The 20,692-nt window shown below is 41.0% G+C and overlaps 1 protein-coding gene across 4 annotated transcripts in view; it reads left to right on the forward strand.

Annotated features, from left to right (window-relative positions):
- Window positions 1-20,692, forward strand: part of KIF16B (kinesin family member 16B) — a 287,436-nt gene that overhangs the window by 137,994 nt on the left and 128,750 nt on the right. For all 4 annotated transcript variants that reach the window (XM_059705489.1, XM_059705488.1, XM_059705491.1 and 1 more), the window contains 3 exons: window positions 7,181-7,300; window positions 8,166-8,217; window positions 10,235-10,372. In XM_059705489.1, the coding sequence (XP_059561472.1) occupies window positions 7,181-7,300; window positions 8,166-8,217; window positions 10,235-10,372 (310 nt within the window). The remainder of the gene's footprint in view (window positions 1-7,180; window positions 7,301-8,165; window positions 8,218-10,234; window positions 10,373-20,692) is intronic.

The raw sequence follows: 20,692 nt of genomic DNA on the forward strand, positions 1-20,692 counted from the left end.
TCAGCTGGGATCTGGTTTTCTACTGTTCCCTCTAACCAGAGAGAAGAGTGGACAGCATGCAGACTACTCAGGCTTTAAGCTGGAAAGATGATAGATACGGCAGGACAAGAGTCAAGGACTTGCTCATCCTGTGTAAGAGCATAGGGACTTTCTGGAGAGAGATACCTAAGTCATACATAAGATAAAGAAAGAGAGTAGGGCAATTATATAAACATAGCCTAGTGGTGGATGGATGGACTGACAGGCAAACAGAATGCCAGAAAAGGAGTAAAGTATGCAGAAGACAAAAGATCCAGATCCTGATGAAAACATACCTCAAAGCATAGAAGGGAATTTCTTACAATTGCTTCATTCTGTGGAACAAGTTGATGAGAAACAGGAGTGCAATAAACAAAGCAAGATGATAAAAAGCAGAATGAGATGAAAAGAGAGAGAGAGAGAGAGAGAGAGAGAGAGAGAGAGAGAGAGAGAGTAAGTTTGAGATTGCAGACCTAAAGATAGACTTTGAGGTCTAAAACAACATCCATTGCAGGACTAATGAATAAAATTAGAACTATCAAGGAAAACAGTAGATGCCATTGAAATCAAATTACTGAAAGTTAATGTCTGGATAATCTCATTGCACACAAATGAAAGGATCAAGATATTAAAGCAATCAGAAGCTAAAAGATAAAGAAGCAAAGACAATGTGTATAAGGTTAATTGGTGACCCCAAAGTAGATAGTCAACAAATGAAACAGAAATTGAAATATAAAAAACAGGAATTTTCATGAAATGAAAAATAAACAAAAGAACCGAGTCTGCAGATTGGAAGAATGAATTGTGTTCCAGTAAAATTTAGAGTACAGAATGTTCAATACTGATACCTATCCTAACTAAACAATTGGGTTTGAAGTGTAAAGACACCATTTTCCAAAGATCCAGGCAGAAAACCAAAGGATCTGCCGTGGACTGAGAGTCGGACTAGCTTCATATTTCCTTAGAGCAGCATGCACTTTCTGCAGACAATAGAGCCCTGCCTCAATGTTCCCCGAGAAAGGAAGTGTGACAGGGCATGTGGCCCAGGGATGCAGCTCCCTGGCATTCAGGTGTAAGGGCCGGAGGCACATGGTCTCAGACATGTCCAGACTCCAGTAGTGCTGCTCAGAACCGAAACAGGGATGAGAAATACATGTGTGCAGTGTTGTCAGCCTCTAGTATGTTTCAGCATGTCTTACTTAGAAGGATATTTTAGGACATATCTCTTGTAGTGAAGAAACACTTGGTTGAAATTCAAGTGTTTCTTCGCTACATATAATTATTCTTCACTACATATAATTTTTCTTCACTACATATAATTTTTCTAATATGAAATTCAGATAAAATCACATGCATTAAAAAATTAAAAAGCAGCTTTGCTAGAGGATGATTTTCCTTGTTTCAAAGGTCTTCCTGCCTGCCCGACTTCCTCCTCCCTCCTCACACCCACCCTGGGCATGTGCTCCAAGCCCGAACATGCCGTTTTTCCTCCGGTTCTGCTGAGGGCTGTAGTCTCGTTTGCAGAAATTAGGTGCACTTTATCCTGGGAGGCATCTGTACAAAAGTCCACTATTTGTGAAACACATAATTTTCCATAGACTATTCCATAAAGAGATTCTGATATTTAATTCTTGGCTCTCCCCTCCACCCCCACCCTCAAATGCACTTAAAATCACTTACTCCCTACAGTGCCAAATAATCAGCAATTATTGAGTGCCTGTTGTGAACCTGGCGCAGCTGTATTCACCTAACATAGTGTGAAGAAACATAGTTTCTGGAGCTCTTACTCTAGTGCAGTGGTTCTCAACCTTGGCTGCACATTAGAATCACCTGGGAATCTTTTTAAAATCCTGATTTCTGGGCCTCATCCTCCGGAAATTCTGTTTCTTTGTTATGGGGTGGGGCTATAACATTAGTAACAAAGGAACAGAATTTCTGGAGGATGAGGCTTAGAAATCAGGATTTTAGAAAGACTCCCAGGTGATTCTAATGTGCAGCCAAGGTTGAGAACCACTGCTCTAGTGGCACAGACACATTGGCAAAGTTTTCCCAGTATTTCCCAAGCAAGATCTAGCTCTCAGGTAAGCTTCTCCAAGAGGGAAAAATAGTTTTTTGTTGATAAGTTTTTGCATTGGTTTTCACTTCTTTTTTCAGGAAAGCTGTTGAGTTTTGTCAGACACAGTGCTAGTTACAAAGTGTGTGGTTGTGACTGAGCGGTTGAATCCCTGCTGGATCTTATTAGCAATGAATATAATGGTTTCCTGGGATGTTCATAGTGAGCTCAGCCCATGTGTGCGCCCTGCCTGCAGCTCACCTGAATCACTGGAATCTGCCAGAAGTGATGCTCCCAGCCCTGGACACATGTTTTAAATTCAGCGGTTGAAGGAAAGCACACTAAACATATTGTTTGCAAATATAATGAACATAATGTTTAAAATAAGCTGATTCTATGTTCTTAGTCAGGCCATAGTTTCCTTTTAATGCAAATATTGGTTGCCAAAAGATTTGTTTCAATACAAAATATGTGCAGCTATACATATTTTATCACTTTCATTGCTTGGAGTTGGGGGAGGGATCACCAGCCCTACTATTTAAATATCCCATCTTATCAAAGAGGTGTTTCATAAATTATGTACACAGTAGATGCCACTCAATAAATATTTTATATGTGATAGATATTTTTGTCTAAAATCACTTTTTCACTTGAGCAATGATTTAAACCCTCATTTTTAGCTTTATGAGGTGACATTTTTATAATACCATGTGGTGAATGCAGTTTGAATGCCATAGAGCTTTAGGGCAGCATTAATCATAAATTCATCTGCCCCGCCCCCTCCAATCCTGGGAAACTTTCTCTTAATTCAGGTTTTATCCATTCCGTATATGGATGTGTGTGTGAGTGCATGCTGGTACGTGTTTGTGTGTGAGTGTGTTGGGAATTGATGGGAACAGGTAATGCTTTTGACCTAATGGCTCCGAAGTTATGATTTTCAAAGTCTCTAAGACTTATTTCAGGGAAGGAAAAAGATTGTTTTTCAGTGGTTAAAAAAAAGAATATTAAATTAAACTGGGATGTAGTCCAAAACAATTTCTCTAGCGTGAGTGGGAGCTATTAGAGTTTTAAATATTGCCTTTTTTTGGAGGGGGGCGTATTGTACACTTTTATGCAGAAAGTACATATGTCTCTGCATTTATGAGAACAGTCACTCTTCTTTTCTCCTGGATGTAGAGGCCTGGAACAGTTCATTACCAGGGGGCTCCCTACCCTGCATGCAGTACTGTCACAGTTCTGAGCTATCAGACCTTCCAATGAGGACTTTGTTTTATGAAATGGAGCCATCTGATTAAATTCTCCATTGTGATATATACTTTTTTTTTAAAAAAATTACATACTTTTAAATTTCTACTTGAATTGCATGGGAAGAAGGGAAAGCATGAATTCTACAATATCCCAGAGCTAGGAGCGGGGGTTGCTTTATTTAGAGAGCTCATTTCAGCTAAGATTTGCAAGGTCCTTGGTGCAAATCAAGATGATTACAGCCCCGACCTCGAAGCCTGAGGTCTGAGCCCGGGATGTGAGCCTAGCTGATAGGAGTAATTGAAGAAAAGTGACACGCTTCATTTCCTTTTCTTGAATCTAAGTTATGCATTGGCCATTTTCTCTGCATCTCCATAATGGTTGTTAAATTAAATTGCATTCTTTCAAGTGGTACTTTCTATGTTTGTTTTTTTTTAACCATCTTTTTTTGCCACTTCATTCCGTTGCCCTCTTGCATGACTCCAGCTCTGCGTGTGCACCTTTGAGACTCAAATGCCTGCAGATGGGGAGGCCTGAAGGATTTCCCTGTTTCCACCACCCTTCCCCAGAACCTTTTAGGAGCTGCCTTGTCTGCAAAGTTGTGAAGCCTGATTCCTTCACCTAGAGAATGGCAGAGTTTTTACATCGCTTTAATATTTAAATGACATAAAATACATTTAGCCATTCCAGGAACGTAGGGAGTGCCGATTATGTTTTAGGCATTGCTGGGTGTTGTCGTTCCAGAGCTGTGCCTTGGTTATGCTGTCTTATTGTTGAGGTGGGGGTGGGGAAGAGATTCACAAGGAGGGTCTCTGATCAGGAGCCTCAGTATGTAGGATGGAAGTTGCTCCCTGTGCACCTACAATCAGAGCACAGTGTCATGATCTTAGATGTGACTCCTCCTGAACTCAGCACAGCCCAGCCCAGCCTCTAGGCTGGAATTTTCACCGTCAATCTTCTGGAATTTGTCTGCTTTCCCTTAGACTTGCCAGAAGCCTGATTTTAGAGGTTTGGGGTTTGTTTGTTTATTTGTTTGTTTGATCTTGGGTCAGATGTTCAGACACAGGCCTGCCAGTCTCCTCCCTGAGGGGCTGCCATTGACCCTCCTCCCTGCATTTCTCTGAACTCACTCTAGTTTGAATGGGAGCTATTAGAGTTTAAATATTAATTCATTTGACAAATATTGATTGAGAAGCTACTATGTGCCAGACATGAAATTAGGGACTGGTTTATAGTATTTATATAATACGCTTGTATATAACATTATATAGTGATAACTGCTAAGGAGAGAAACAGTTCAGAATAAGGGAGGTTGATGATTCCTCTCTTGTATGGGACAATGGGGAAGGTGGCTTTTGAGCAGAGACCTGAGGAAGTGAGGGCCTATATATGTATATAGGGAATTCTTCTAAACTAGGGCTGGTGTTTTCCCCTAGACATTTGCTAGTGTCTGGAGATATTTTTGGTTTTACAATCTTGGGGGAAAGAGTGTGTGTTACTGATATCTAGTGGGTAGAGGCTAGGGATGCTGCTAAACATTCAACAATACACAAAATAATGAAAACTCATCTGGTCCACAGTGTCAATCGTGCTGACGTAGAGAATCCCTGCTGTAGGAAAAGAGAGGGCTAGATGATGTGAGATGATGTGAGAAGACAACAGTGACTACAAAAGCAGAAGGAAAAAAGGAAAAGCAGTGGCCAGGCCCTGGAGTGGGGTAAGGCTGGCAAGTTTGAGGACAGCAAGGAGCAGAGGGTACCTAGAGAGGCATGAGCAAGGGGGAGAGTGGCAGAAGACGAGAGCAGGAGGTTAACAAGGCATGTGATCATATAGTATTTTGTAGAAGGATACAAAGACTTGGGCTGTTATCTCAGTGAAATGGGAGGCTACATAAAGGATCTTAGCAGAGGAGTGGCCTGCCCTAATATCCCTAATATCCCTCTGGCTGTCAAGTAGAGTATGAAACATGGCTGGGGCTTGAGTGGTATTATGCTTGATCATTGCAATGATACAGGTAAAAGATGCCATGGTTGGGGCCAGGGAAGAGAGTGGTACAGGTATCTTGATGCTATCAGATTATGACTGAAATGTGGATTCTGTTGCCTGCCATAAGGAAAACCAAACTCATGAGACTGGTGCTGGTAAAAGGAAAGAGGTTTATTCAAGTGCCAGCATCTCAAGAAGATGAGGGACTTTTCCCAGTCCTCAAAAACCAGTCTTAAAATCTCAGTGCAGATGGAGGTTTTTTATAAGGAGGGAGAGGGAACGCAGAACCAAAAGATCAGGGGGAGGAGCTGCAGACATGCAGGCAGTGTCCTTGCTGGTCCCAATATGATTCTCATGGTCAGTGTCCTTGAGTTGGTCATGTGTTTTTTGTTTTCTTTTAATCAATGAATTCCTGTGTCTGGGCAGTCAGCATTAACCTGGGCAGGGCCTTGAAGATCAGGCTGCTCCTTAGGTTCACACAGGAAATGAAACTGCTGGATTGTGAAGTATACTAAAATAAACTTTTAACATGTAAGCTCTAGTTTTGAGAGAAAAAATCAGGTAAGAGTAACAAGCTTGGTTTAGCATTTACTAAGATTAATATGGGTAGCTTTATATAAGTATATCATATCCATTCCATGTTACATTATTGGGGGCATATTTTGATGGCAGAGTCAATACCAAGTATGTAGTGTTAAGAGAAAGAAAGGAACAAACTAGAGCCATGATTTGGGTCCAAGTAACTGTAAGGAAGGTTGGCATTCACTGAGAAGGGATAATGTGCAGGTTTGGGAGGCAGGAGGAAACAAGGGTAGGTTTTTCTTTATTTATTTATAAAATCTTTATTGTTGAAAATATTACATATGTCTCCCCCCCCCCCCCACTTTTTCCCCTGATGCCACCAAGAAGAGTGGGTTTTTCAATGCATTAAGTCTGAGTTGCCTATTTGGTATCCTCACAGGTATATTGAGGTAGGCAGGTCTGTTGCATGAGAGGTCTGCCAAGAGATTTAGATGTGAGAGTCATTAGCATGTAGATTGCAGGTAAAGTCAAGAGACAAGAAGAGATCATCAAGGGATGACCATAGATGTTACACTTCCAAGGATGAAAGACTCCATGGAGTGGGTTCAGTGGAGAGCAGGAGGGGAGGAATTGAAGAACCACAGTGTAGGGATCTCTTTGTAGGTGATTTTTTCTAAAGGGCAAGAGAGAAATTGGTGGCAGCTGGACAGAGATACAGGGCCAAGGGAAGTGATGGGGGTGGTAGTGGTTGGTGGAATAGCCATAGCAGCTTTGTGAGTACGTGGGAATGATCCATAGATAGGAGAAGATGATGCAGAAGACAGAGGTGTGTGTGGTGCCGGGGCAACTAATGTACAGGAAAGGCCTCATCTTAGGAACATACACAGGTTATCCATAGTAACTGGAGAGAAGAGCCAGCAAGTTAGGAGACATCTAGATATTAGAGGAAATAAAGATTTTAAAGGGGGAGAAAGATTCCTTTGTAGTCGGGTATCTATAGAACCTTTCCTAAAGAAGGCAAGATTTCAAAGAAGTTATATAAATTAGGCAATAAGTTTAATTCATTTTAATTGAGCTTTTATGTTTCAAGTTTACTTTGCCTATCATATGCCAAGAATGCAACATGATGTTTAAGGTCCATTTTTCCTTACTGTGTTTTTGATGAGAAATAATAAAGTTTAACACTCTAGAGCAGTGGTTGCCAACCAGTGGTCCGCAGGCCACAGGTGGTCCCGGAGGTCCAAAAGGTTGGCGACCACTGCTCTAGAGAATACCTAAAAAAAAAAAAACACACACCAAAAACCTAAAAAGATTTTCTCTTTCCTCAACGATGTTTTATTTCACTTCTGATTTCAGGAACAAACTCTAGCCCTTAGGAAAGAAGGGATTGGAGTTGTTTTGGATTCCGAGCTGCCCCATTTGATTGGCATTGACGATGACCTTCTGAGTACTGGAATTATCTTGTATCACTTGAAGGTAAGACTGCCTGAGTGGAACATTCTAATCTTGTTTTCCTTTACACACTAGCAAGGTTTGTTATAATACTCTGTGTCCCTGAACACAGCTATTACATTAAAGAATATGCAATAAATCCTTGAGTCCTTTTGGGGATTTCCCACAGTTCATTGGGGTTCTGTGGTATTAGAAGTTCCCATTTTTATGGAGTTCTAAAGCTATATGTGTAGAATTAGCAAAGGCAGGTAAGGAACAAAAAGTCAGAGAGACTAGGGAAGAAAAGTCACAAGTACTTGGAACCGGGAACGGCTATATGTTTTCTGGGCCATCATTTTAATTTTAAAGGTGTATCTCCTGACCGCATTATTGGACCTGGTCCTGAACAGGCTATTCATGTCAAGGGAGCAGAATTTCCACATCCGTGTCAGTGGTTGCCTCTGTACCCTTGACTTTACTAACCTCTCTCTGATCCATGGCTTAAAATGAAAATGGTATTGCACTGTGATTTGTGGGCTCTCATAAACTTTTAGACATAAAGAAACCCTCTTCCCTGGAGGAGAAACTCTCCATCCAGCAAGGATCAGGAACATCACTGAGATGATCGTCATGGGCAGATTATGATACAGGCCGAGATAAGAGCCTACCCATTGTTGGACAGTAAGCCCAGGAGTTCTACTGTCATCTTCCCGACAACCTTCAGTGTTGTTTCAGAGCCTCCGTGAACGCTCATAGCACTGAGGCTGTGGCCTTCCCTGGGACATTGCCAGGGCTGCCGCGGCCTTCCCTGGGACATTGCTTATCAGGTCATTAGGGCTTAAATGAAAAATGAAGAAATAGACGCTTCCCATGTCCTTACTAATAAATTTTACTTGTGTATTCTTCCCAGGAAGGTCAGACATATGTTGGTAGAGAAGATGCTTCAACAGAACAAGATATTGGTAAGAATCTTCATCAATTGTCTTTTACCAGTGAGTTTTCTTTTTTAATCCTCAGCCAAGGATTTAAAAAAAATAGATTTGAAACATCAGTGTGAGCAAGAAACATCAATTGGTTGCCTTCTGTATATACCCTGACCGGGGATTGAACTTTTGGTGCATGGGATGAAGCTCCAATCAATTGAGCCACCCAGCCAGGGTGCTAATGATTTTAAAAATCATTTAATGGAGAACTTCCTTTTGAATGACAGACATGAAGTAATTATAAGAGGGAATCTTTTAAAAGTACAGTATAGATCAGCATGTGTATTTCTATAATGTGAAATTCAAATTAATAAAACAGAAGAATTCATTTAGTGAATAAAATGAAACTGAATTCTTCCCCCTCACCCTCCATGTATTCTATGCTTTGTCATAGCTTTCAAGAGTATAGTTATTTAAATCACTCTACCCTTGTCACAGTGGGACACTGATTGATGGAAATATGTCAACAGGCACAGGTAAAGGATATAAAGCCCCTTACTGGGAAGGATATAGACACGTACCTGCACAAAGATGATAATGGGAAAAAGAATACACACACATGCAGCATACACACACATGGAGGCATGGCTCCCTGGGTTTCCTAGCGATGCTGCCTGAGCAGGGTGAGGACATGCCAGGCTTTACAAGCATAACTTCAGGAAATCATGGCAGTGATGGTGGTGTGTATATGTGTGGGTGGCCAGGTGGGGTCGGCGGGAAAGGATTGTATCTTTGCAGCTGTTTTTAGAATTGCTGGCAATGAACTTGCTTTTCCACCAGTGTAAGCTGTTAATCAAGCCAACCCTAGAAAGTCCTACGTGTATTTACTGTTTGCTGTGAAACTGAGAGAGCTGAAAACCAATTCCCAGAAGTCCTTAGGATCAATACTTTTTGAGTAGAACTAGGCATAAGGTCTCTTCTTCCAATCGTTAAATGATGTGTTGACCTTTGAGGTTGCTTTACATGATGGTGAGTGGTAAGAACACGTGTTTTCTGTGAGCAGAGAAGTGCAGTTCTGTGGAGAACAATGGGAGATACTTCGCCTGTCCTGAGCGGCTGGTGAAGATCTGTGCCTAAAATCATGTAGGGTTATTTGACAGGCTTCACATCCATGCCTGCCATTCATTAAACAAGAATAACTCAGGATGGCCATGTGTGATTCGGGAAACCTTAGCTGCCACATGCTCTGCGATGAGAGGTCTGTGAGGTCAAGTTCTCTCAGGGTTGTCACCGGCTGTGGCAGTGTGCATCCCAGGACAGCTCCTGGAGACTTCCTGGGGCCTCCCAAGATCCATTTCATGCCAACTTCACCTTTGATTTCTGCTCCTGGGACATAAGGTCTGTGATGTGGAGGTCACAATAAGTTCTTGAGCTTTGGAGCCCCTGTGTTCCCTCCATTTTACTGTGAACTTTGGCTGACCGATGAAAGTTTATTCGGCATCAAACAGAGTGGCTCAGAGGTGTTCCGTTAAGACAAGTTACTCAGTTATCTTTTTTTCTGAAGATGAAGTAAATAAACATTCCAGAATGTATTTCCTTATACAGGTGATATTCAGACCCTTTAAGGCAGCTGTTCTCAACCTGTGGGTCGCGACCCCTTTGGGGGTTGAATGACCCTTTCACAGGGGTCGCCTAAGACCATCGGAAAACACATATATAATTACATATTGTTTTTGTGATTAATCACTATGCTTTAACTATGTTCAATTTGTAACAATGAAATTGGTGGTCACCACAACATGAGGAACTGTATTAAAGGGTCGCGGCATTAGGAAGGTTGAGAACCACTGCTTTAAGAACCACATTCAAGGGAGACGTTCAGTTCTATCAATTCATGCCATGAACTGAAATTCAGCTTCCTCACTAAATATAAATGTTCACTTCACAGGATTTACATGAAAAAGAAAACACTTTTTTCAATATGGAAAAATTAATAAAGGTTGGGAATCATTGTTCTAGATACCAAAGAAAACATTTCTCTGTTTTTCCAACTTAGTTCTTCACGGTCTGGACTTGGAGAGTGAGCACTGTATCTTTGAAAATGCCGGGGGGACGGTGACTCTGATACCCCTAAGTGGGTCTCAGTGCTCTGTGAATGGTGTGCAGATTGTGGAGGCCACACACCTAAATCAAGGTATTTGGGTTTGGGTTTTCAGAGTTTTTTGTATATATTTTTGCTAGAAAACAATGGGGGAACATGTGCATCTTAGAATTATTTACTGATGAGAAGAGTATAAAGAGTGAAGACTGCTTCATTATGCTGTTTTTCTCTCATTTTGTCAAAGGACTTATTTATAGTACTATTGTCTTATTGAATTAAACAGGACCATGTATGTAGATGTCTTAGAAGTTACTGCTGTAGTGGAAATATGACTTTAACAGGTTGTTTTAAGTTAAAAATTACCTTAACACAATGGCTTCTTTTAATAATTTTATTACCTTATTTATATTTTTAAATGAAAGATTATAATTATAACATAAAGGATCTGGTATCATATCTTTTTCCCCCCTTTGAAATAATTTCAAGTATTATAGAAAAGTTTTGAGAATAGTACAAAGAACTTTTTATTTTAGAAGCACTTGAAAATAAATTGCTAACAAGCTCTCCCATTACCCCTGAACATCAGTGCATATCTCCTTTAAACAATGGCATCTTATATGTAACTACAGCCCAGTCATTCACAGGAAACTGACACTGAGATAGTTCTGCCATCTGGTTCTCAGCCCTCCTCTGCCATCTGTCCCCCCAATGTCCATTATGGGTCCACTATTCAGTCCCGCAAGCGGTTACATTTGGCTGCCATGTCTCTCTTTGTTCCGGAAGATATCCATTGTCTTTTCTTGACTTTTATGACTTTGACAGTTTTAAAAACTGCACATCAGATATGTTATAGAATGTTCCACCCCATAAATGCAGTATTTATCTGATGTTTCCTCACGACTAATATCATGCATTTTGGCAGGAACAGCAGAGAAATGCTGCTGTATTTTTCTTGCATCCCGTTTCCCGCTGTCTGTTCCCATTCCGTTAGCACTTGATTAAAGTGGAGCTTGCCAGGCTTCTTCACTGTGAAGTTACTCTTTCTTTCTTTTTTGCATTTTTGATACAAAACTGAAAACAGCAAATGAAACAAAGAGAAACTCATAGGCACAGACAGCAGTATGTTGTCTTCAGCAGGAAAGGGGGTGGGGGGAGATAGTAAAAAGGGTCAAATATATGATGATGGAAAGAAATTTGACTGAGTAGTAAACATACAATGCAATATGTAGATGTTGTATTATAGAATTGTACACATTAAGTTACTCTTTTCTCTCTTTTTTATTAATAAGGATATTGGGAAGGTACTTTGAGATCATAAATGTTTCATTCTTATACTTTCACCCTCTGGTTTTAGAATCCATTGAGTTTTCCTTTTTGTCCGATTTAATTTTGACTCTAATAGTGAATGGTGATTTTCCTCCTTCTACATTTATTCTCTTTTTAATGTAAAACAACATTTATTTTTATAAATTTTAAAAAAGGTATTTATAAAAAGTTGGCTTTATACTTTAAGAAATAACTCTCTTTTTGCCATTTATTTATTTATTTACCATTTATTTGCCATTTATTATTCATGTATTAATTTAAATCTATAGGGGCATATGGTTTGCTATTTTATTTGGTAGGTTTTGGTTTATTTCTGTCATTATTTATTTTAAAGCTCAAATTGTCCCAGTTTTGGCAAAGGGGAGTTCCTTTTAAGCTGGTTTCTCTGTCCTTTTGGCTTGTCCCATTGTGAACACTTCTCAGGTTCATCTTATATTTTCCTGGAATCAGCGAATTCTCCAAGGATCCTGGCTTCTTTTAGTGGAGAATGGTATTTAGAAACCAAGATCTGGGCACTAGGTGTGCTCACTGCTACTGAAGTGTCCTTGCTCCCAGGTCCTGTCAGTTAACAGAATTAAGGAAAGTGTGCGTGTGTGTGTGAACATTTACAACTACATTTCTATTTATATTGGTATGTTGAAATACTTTCACTATATCAGTAACCAGTAATTCACACCAACACCTCTAATTTCAACCCAATACCTTCGAGTTTATTCTAGTTTTCTCCTTTTTCTTATTTGTAGCTCCCTTTTCTCACAGTGACAAACCTGGCTCCCATTATGTAACCATTACCCTGTCTCTGCTTCCTCCTCTTCATGCATGTTCTCTCCTCTTCCTGCTGAGGCTTTGACACCCATATTGACATACTCACCCTTGTCTTAGTGCAGAAACCTTCCTTACCCCATGCCACATGCCTGCCATTTTTATGCTGATGCCCACTTTACTCAACCCTGCCTAATGGCTTTTGGATTGACTTATATAAGAGGGAAAGACAGACATTGATATTATGTTAAGCCCTTTTTTGTATATTATATACTAGAGGCCTGATGCATGAAATTCGTGCAAGAGTAGGCCTTTGCAGCCGCGGCAGCCAAGATGGTTGCCTCGATCCTCCCTCACAGCTGGGGGCAGCTGCCTGGATCCCTCCATCACAGCTGGGGGTGGCTGCCTGGATCCCTCCCTCACAGCCATGGCGGCTGCCTCGATCCTGAGGCTGTAGCCCTGGCTATGTCCCGGAAGGATGTCCAGAAGGACGTCTGGTCTAATTAGTATATTACACTTTTATTATTATAGATAGTGTTTATAATTATAGTTTTTTATGGTTATAAACCTGTTGTGACAAAAAAATTGGACAGATGGGGTCTGGAAAGCATGTAGTTTATTGGTGTTAGCCAAATCATAAATAGAAATCAGTTGCAAGTAGTTATCTCAGAAACGAAGGGCACATACCGTGGACCAGGACAATCATGCTTTTATAAGAGGTACATAAAGTCCATCAAAGACATTCTAAAAGCAACTGATGGAGTACTCACCTATGTACCCATCTCCACATCTTCCACCCATCCACCCATCCGTCGATCTCTTCATCTGTATTTTACTCTTAGTAGTTTTTAAGTCTTAAAGTAAGTTGAGCTTGGGAAACATCTTGAGTGCCCTGGTGCTGGCCAGGAAGGTCAGACATCACCATAGTAGGTGAACAACCAGTGATCATTATCAAAGCACTGTTTCCTGCTTTTTTGCCACCAGTCCAAGGGCCTTGGCCATATGGGTTGGAGAGAGTGGTTCTTGTATTAGTCACGGTGAGAGGCTGTTTCTGCTATGAGCCCATAGAGTTACCATACTTGGCTGACAGACAAGCAGTCACCGTGTAGGGCTCTTTCGAAGCAGCCCTGCTTGGGAACACACAGACCCTAGTGCAGAAAACATGGGTAATTGGAGGGTACACAGTTGACAGGTGGCCCCACCAGTGAATTATGTAACTAGATTGAGATCCCAGCCAGACCACCTGTCTATTGTCTGAGGACCTCAGGTGGAGGTTCTACTGCTGTTCCTCTAGGCCAGCCGTGGGCAAACTACGGCCCACGGGCCGGATCCTTTCCGTTTGAAATGAATAAAACTAAAAAAAAAAAAAAAGACCGTACCCTTTTATGTAATGATGTTTACTTTGAATTTATATTAGTTCACACAAACACTCCATCCATGCTTTTGTTCCGGCCCTCCAGTCCAGTTTAAGAACCCATTGTGGCCCTCGAATCAAAAAGTTTGCCCACCCCTGCTCTAGGCACTAAGGGGGATACAGGGGTCATGACGAGATATTGGAAATGTGTTTATTTGTCCAGTAGAGATCACTGTACTGGCTTCATGTTCCTCAGGTCAGAGGGAGGGGATGTTATGATGGCTGTGTTTACTGTTACAGGGTTTTACAAGAGGTTGTGCTGGTTTTTAATATCATTGTTAACACATGAGCAGAACAGTTTCACTATTGCCTGCCAGAATTGTGGGAAATAAATCATATATTTTTTCCCTGATTAACTGAATGTGAGTTCCATGTAACCTTATAACTCCTAATAATAACTTTTTCATTTTGATTTAGCTATTTTTCCCAATGATTTCTATTTAAATATAATTTTGTTATTCTTTAAATCTACTTTTTATTTGCTTTACTTGACTATTTTCTGTGAGATTTCTTTGATAATTTAAAAGTCAGCTATGGAACTAGTAAACATTTTATTCTTTTTTCTGTTATTATCCATGATTTAAGTATGTTTTCCAGGATTTCATTTGGAAATGTTCCATTATTTAATGCATCTGGGGTGCACTGATATGTAGCGTAAAGATCTAATTGAATTTTCGCAACATTGGTATACCATCCTATCTAATAAAAGAGAAACATGGTAATTGGCGTACGACCGCTACCCTTCCCATTGGCTAATCAGCAAGATATGCAAATTAACTGCCAGCCAAGACAGCGGCAGGCAGCCAGGCAGCTTGAAACTAACATGAGGCTTGCTTGCTTCAGTGACGGAGGACTCCAGCGTTCCCCACCTGCTGCTGCAGGCCTCTGAGCTGGCAGTTTGAAACATAGTTACAAAAATAGAAGCTAAACAAAACCCAGAAACCAGCTTTCAGCCAACCGGGATCTCATACCTGGAGTTGATACAGAGTTTCCATTGTAGAATCTAAGCAAACCAGATACCTGCTTCCAAGAGTGGAGGCCTAAGAGCTGGAGCCTCAGAGCTAAAGCTGGCCCAGAATAAAAAAGAAAAAGAAAAAAGGAGCAGTTGGGAGCTTCAGTCCCAGCCTGAAAACAGCCCTCAGCCCCTCACCCAGACTGGCCAGGCACCCCAGTGGGGACCCCCACCCTGAAGGGTGTGTGACCAGCTGCAAACAGCCATCATCCCCTCATCCAGGCTGGCCAGGCACCCCACCCTGATCCGGGACACCCTTCAGGGCAAACCAGCCAGCCCCCACCCATGCACCAGGCCTCTATTCTATATAGTAAAAGGGTAATATGCCTCCCAGCACCGGGATAAGCGGAGCCGCGAGGTCTCCCGGCACCGGGATCAGCATGATGGGGCAGCGCCCAAACCCCCCGATCGCCCTGTGGCTCTGTGTGTGACAGGGTGCGGCGCCCCAACCCCCGCCCCCCCCCCCCCACGGGCCCTGCTCTGTGTGTGATGGGGTAGAGCCATAACCTCCCCATCGGCCCTGCCCTGAGTGTGACAGTGGTGGCGCCCCAACCCCCTGATCGTCCCTGCTCTGTGGGTGATAGAGGGTGGCGCCCCAACCCCCTGATCGGCCCTGTTCTGTGGGTGATAGAGTGTGGCGCCCCAACCCCCTGATCCGCCCTGCTCTGTGCCTGACAGGGGGGAGCTACCCAACCCCCTGATGGGCCCTGCTCTGTGCGTGACAGGGGGGAGCTCCCCAACCCCCTGATGGGCCCTGCTCTGTGTGTGACAGGGGGCAGCGCCCCAACCCCCTGATTGGTCCTGCTCTGTGCGTGACAGGGGGTGGCGCCGCAACCTCCCCATCGACCCTGCCTTGAGTGTGACAGGGGGTGGTGCCCCAACCCCCCAATCAGCCCTACCCTGAGCGTGACTGAGGGTGGCATCACAACCTCCCAATCCGCCCTGCTCTGTGCATGACAGGGGGCGGCACCCCAATTCCCCAATCGGCCCTGCTCTGAGCCCGACCAGGGGCTGCTTCTAGGGATTAGGCCTGCCCTCTGCCACCTGGGAGCAGGCCTAAGCCAGCAGGTCATTATCTCCCGAGGGGTCCCAGACTGCAAGAGGGCACAGGCCAGGCTGAGGGACCCCCCCCTTCCCCCACAGAGTGCACAAATTTTTGTGCACCGGACCTCTAGTTTATTATAATCCTTCCCCACCCTACACCTGCCTCTCTTTTGAATAAACTTTGTTTACCAAAAATGAGAACACATATAGTATATATATTTATATATATTTATTGGCTTTCTACTTTGTTCTAGCTCTCTGTATTTCTAGTTTTGTATCACACAATTTTAATGCTTATTGTGTTGTAATATGTTTTAATTTCTATTCTCACCTGAGCAGCATTTTTGCTATTCATGCCTATCAATTTTTTCAAAGAAGTTTTAGAGTCATTTTGTTCTCAAATATCCTTTGAGAAATTAGTTTTGTTTTCATTTTAAAAAATGTATTTCCATCTAGGGACTTCTACTTATTCAATTAGATCTGGAAAACATAATTAAATCATGGATACATAACAGATAAAAGAATAAAAGCATTTAAATTTATATTTTTAATTTTCATCTACTTCTTCCAATAAAACTGAAGACTATATATATATATATATATATATATATATATATATATATATATATATATATGGTTGATGGACTGTGTTTATTCATGTATACGCAATTCTGTACAAAGCAATATACATTAACTGCCCCAAAACAGGGAGGACAAAAACAACCCTTCATTCTATAATAATGTTTTTTTTTAAATGTATTTTATTGATTTTTTACAGAGATGAAGGGAGATAGAGAGGGATAGAGAGTTAAAACATAGATGAGAGAGTAACATCGATCAGCTGCCTCCTGCACACCCCCTACTGGGGATGTGCCCACAACCAAGGTACATGCTCTTGACCAGAATCCAACCTGGGACCCTTCAGTCTGCAGGCCGACGCTCTATCCACTGAGCCAAACCGGTTAGGGCAATGATGTTTTCATTATAGTGTGTTGCAGGTGTTTTTTATTTGTTTGTACAAAAGGCTCTTAATATCAATTTTAAACCATATGGTGAAAGTGGGGCCCAAAGAATTCAGTATCTGGACTCTAGGATTTCTAAGTCTTGCATTGTTTTTTTCAGATAGCCAGAGTGAAGTCTGGTATTGTTTGTGGAAGTTAGAGAAGGAATTATGGTTGGGATTAATGTGGGGGCATTCTTTAGTATAAGCAGTGCTTGAATCACAAATAGCCCACAACGTCAGCATTGGCAGCTGGGTCCACCTGGCCTTGTTTTCTGGCCATCAGACTATTTCCTCTCTGTGCTTTCCCTGCTACAGCCATGTTTACTAGTATCTGAAGCTTCTGGACTTTATACCACAGTCTGCCCACTGGATGCTGAGAAGATTGAGTAGATTACAGTGGCCATCTCGGTTACTGTGTTAGAAGTTAAAAAAAGTCTCTTGTGGATTTGCTTGGAAGCTAACTGTTTTGTGTAATGATGTTTCTGTAAGAAAATCAGTTCTGAGTTCCAAACAACATACTGTAAAAGGAATGTGTAGAGCACATATTGTTTAGTATGGGAACTGCCTAGTACTTAATATTTAATATTGGAGTTGTCTTTCTACCTCCTCCCTGAAAAAACAAAACAAAACAAAATATGATTGCTTATTTATTTAGTTCAAAGAAATTGCTTTTAATTTCATTGCCATCTGCTATGTAGCTATGATTATGTCTTGAATTCTCTTGTGGATTGAGGCATGGTAATGAATATGTAATATTTTTATTAAGTGTTTTTTGTCTTAAACTTTTACCTAAATTGAAAGTTCATTTTTAAAATATGATATATTAAAGTTAGTGATGACTGGAATTAAATTTTTGATCTACATATTGAAGAAATGACTTGTTCTAAGAAACTGTAATTGGCATTCAAGGTTAATTATCAGAATTTCCTCTCCCTGTGGGGGTACTCTTGTTTTAACCATGGTGACATGATTATCAGGTCTGATGGGCTTGAGTTTCTCTGGAATTCTGCTCTGCTACTGAACAGCTATCTCAGTATCACTGTTAATAAAAATGACATAAAAATGCTGTTCCAAAGTATTAGAACAGTGAGATGCAAGATGACTTTATGTTTCAAGGCATTACACGAGAGAAGCATGTAACAATAAGACTTCTTTAATACACATACTTTTAAGACTCAAATTGGAAGATTCCATCAAGTGAAAAATATATACAGTCCTTCAGAAATTAAAGGTTAGAATTCTCAACTTAGCCTTTCTTAATTTTTTTTAAGTTTTTTTTTTTTTACTTTTTTTTTTTTATTGATTAAAGTATTATATGTGTGTCCTTATCCCCTCAGTACCCATCCCCCCCCCCCCACCTCGCTACTCATGCCCTCTCCCCGCTGGTGTCTGTCTCCATTGGTTAGGCTTATACGCATGCATACAAATCCTTTGGTTAAGTTGTATTTTAAAATATGTTTTTATTGACTTTAGAGAGATAGGAAAGGAGAGGTAGAGAGAGAAACATTGATGTGAGAGAGAAATATTGTCCAGGAATCTAACCCACAACCTGGGTATGTGCCCTGACTGGGAATCAAACCAGTAACCTTTTGGTGCATGGGATGAAGCTCAACCAACTGAGCCACACTGGTTAGAGCTAACCTTTCTTGATTTTTAAGCCTTATTAAAATAAGAACTGGAACATGTTTTTAAAACACAAACTATATGATACATTGTTTGTGGTACAAATTACAGAGTAAGGCAAAAAAGTAGGTTTATATTTGTATGTGAAACACAGAGTTTATTCTGGTATTATTATTTATTAAGTATTTTATTATTTTCTACATGAAAACCTATAAACCTATTTTTGCCACACCCTATATGTAGTAAAAATTAAAAAATGTGAATGAGCCCCAGCCAGGTGGCTTAGTTAATTGGAGCATTGTCCTGTATACCAAAAAAAGGTTAGGGGTTCGATCCCTGGTTGGGATGAGGATGGATGCTAGGCAACCAATATATATAAATGAATGGGACTAATACATGTGTACTTCTATTAACCTTGAGGATGTTAAGTGCCTGTTAAGGACCCCAGTGACTAACTGGGCAAAAATTTGTAAACAGGGCATAGTAGTCGTGCTCATGCTCTCTCTGCTTCAGGGAAAAGCTGCACTGAGTTGCCAAGCCTCCTGCATTGTGCTGCTGCTGTCTGAATTGAGGCTCATAAATCAACCAATGGGCTAAAAGACTTGGCCTGGCCAGTTGGGGCTGCACTGCTATATACTTATTTGCATCTTCAACCAATCAGTGGCTCCATTTGGATCAGTCAGCTATTTGAACCAGTCAGTCAGTGAAGATTTGAATCCTCATTTGCTTGAGAATGGCCCAGTCAGGGGCTGGGGATGGGAACTTTCTCTACCTAGAAGCCAGCTTCACCTGTGCCTCAGTGAAGAGAAATTGAATACTGCCTCTCCATTGAATACTGCTTATCCCTGGTTGGAGCTGCAGCGCCTGAGCTGAGCTACAACTATGGCACTGAGCTCTCACTGGAGCAGAACGGTGACACTTCTCATCTGGACCGCCTTGCTGGAGCTGTTCTACAGCCATACTTTTCACGATTGAGCTATCTCACAGATGTGCTGTTCCACAGCCAGGTCATGTCACACTTGAGCTGCTTTAACTGAATAAGGTCTTTCCCCACCACTGCACCCCAGACCGGGGATTTCCGTTGGTGTTGAATTGGTGAGAGTGGCCTTCCATTTTGACGCTTCAGTATAGTGTTAACCTCTGGAGCAGAAGGGAAGTTTTTTATTAAACAGGTCTACAAAAGAATTTTCAACTATAAGGTTTAAAGGAAGAAAAGACAAAAGCAAAAATAAAGTATATATACTTTATTAAAACATAATAATAATTGGGAAACAGGATTAAACAAAGCACTTTTTTTTTTAATCCAAAACTACCTTGACTTTTACCCATGAAGTGGTTTAAGTAACGGTATCAAGAATAGAGAATGCAGATGGATGTTCACCTAGGTCACATGATCTAACCCCAATAATTCCACATTTGACTGGATTCCTGATTCAACCTGTACTGCCAGTAACTTCCTATCTCTTTACTACCAGCTTCCAGTTTATTGCTGATATTTGGTATTTAAATGTCTCTTTTCATTAATAAATTACTATTAATTTTAAATGTGTTAGTTAGGCCGTCCTATCACAAAGCACATGTAATTACCACTTATTTATCTAAATCTCTTAAGATGCTCGTGAATGTCAACTAATAGAAGATTTAGCTATACTGAGCGGATTGTCATCATCGGGGGTGGGGGGGAATTTTTACCTGTATCAGTTAACAGCCCTCCTTCTTTTGGGTTGCTTAAATAGTACTCCCCTGTTTTAAATTACAGGAATGTTTTTATCTGGTAAGGGCACTATAATGAAAAGCATTTGCTAATGCTGTGAGAATTCAGTGTGGCCACCAATATAACATATGTTGCCTAAAACCTTGTGTATGAAGCTTTTCTCCCCTTTTTTGAGTTCTTCCAAAAATTGTGTGTGGGGTATGTAGCACTGCATCTAACCATGTTCTTTAATCGACATGTTCTCTGACACTTAGTTTTCCTCACTCCCATGATTCGGTAGATAGTTCCACAGTATGATTTCATTGTCTAATTCCATAGAAAGAGGAGACAGTTGCTAGAGAAGAATGTGTACATTTGACCATGGTGTGTAGTACATAGGCCTTGAGTTTGTCTTTGGTAGTCTCAGACCTTATATTTTTCTTTTTTTCTTTTTTACTCATATACTTAATATGAAATGTTATAAAAATCAATCCAGTTATAATTAAGAAAGTAATTCAGCATTTGCCCTACAATTG

Source organism: Myotis daubentonii, chromosome 8 (genome assembly GCF_963259705.1).
Source record: "Myotis daubentonii chromosome 8, mMyoDau2.1, whole genome shotgun sequence".
NCBI classification, from domain to species: Eukaryota; Metazoa; Chordata; class Mammalia; order Chiroptera; family Vespertilionidae; genus Myotis; species Myotis daubentonii.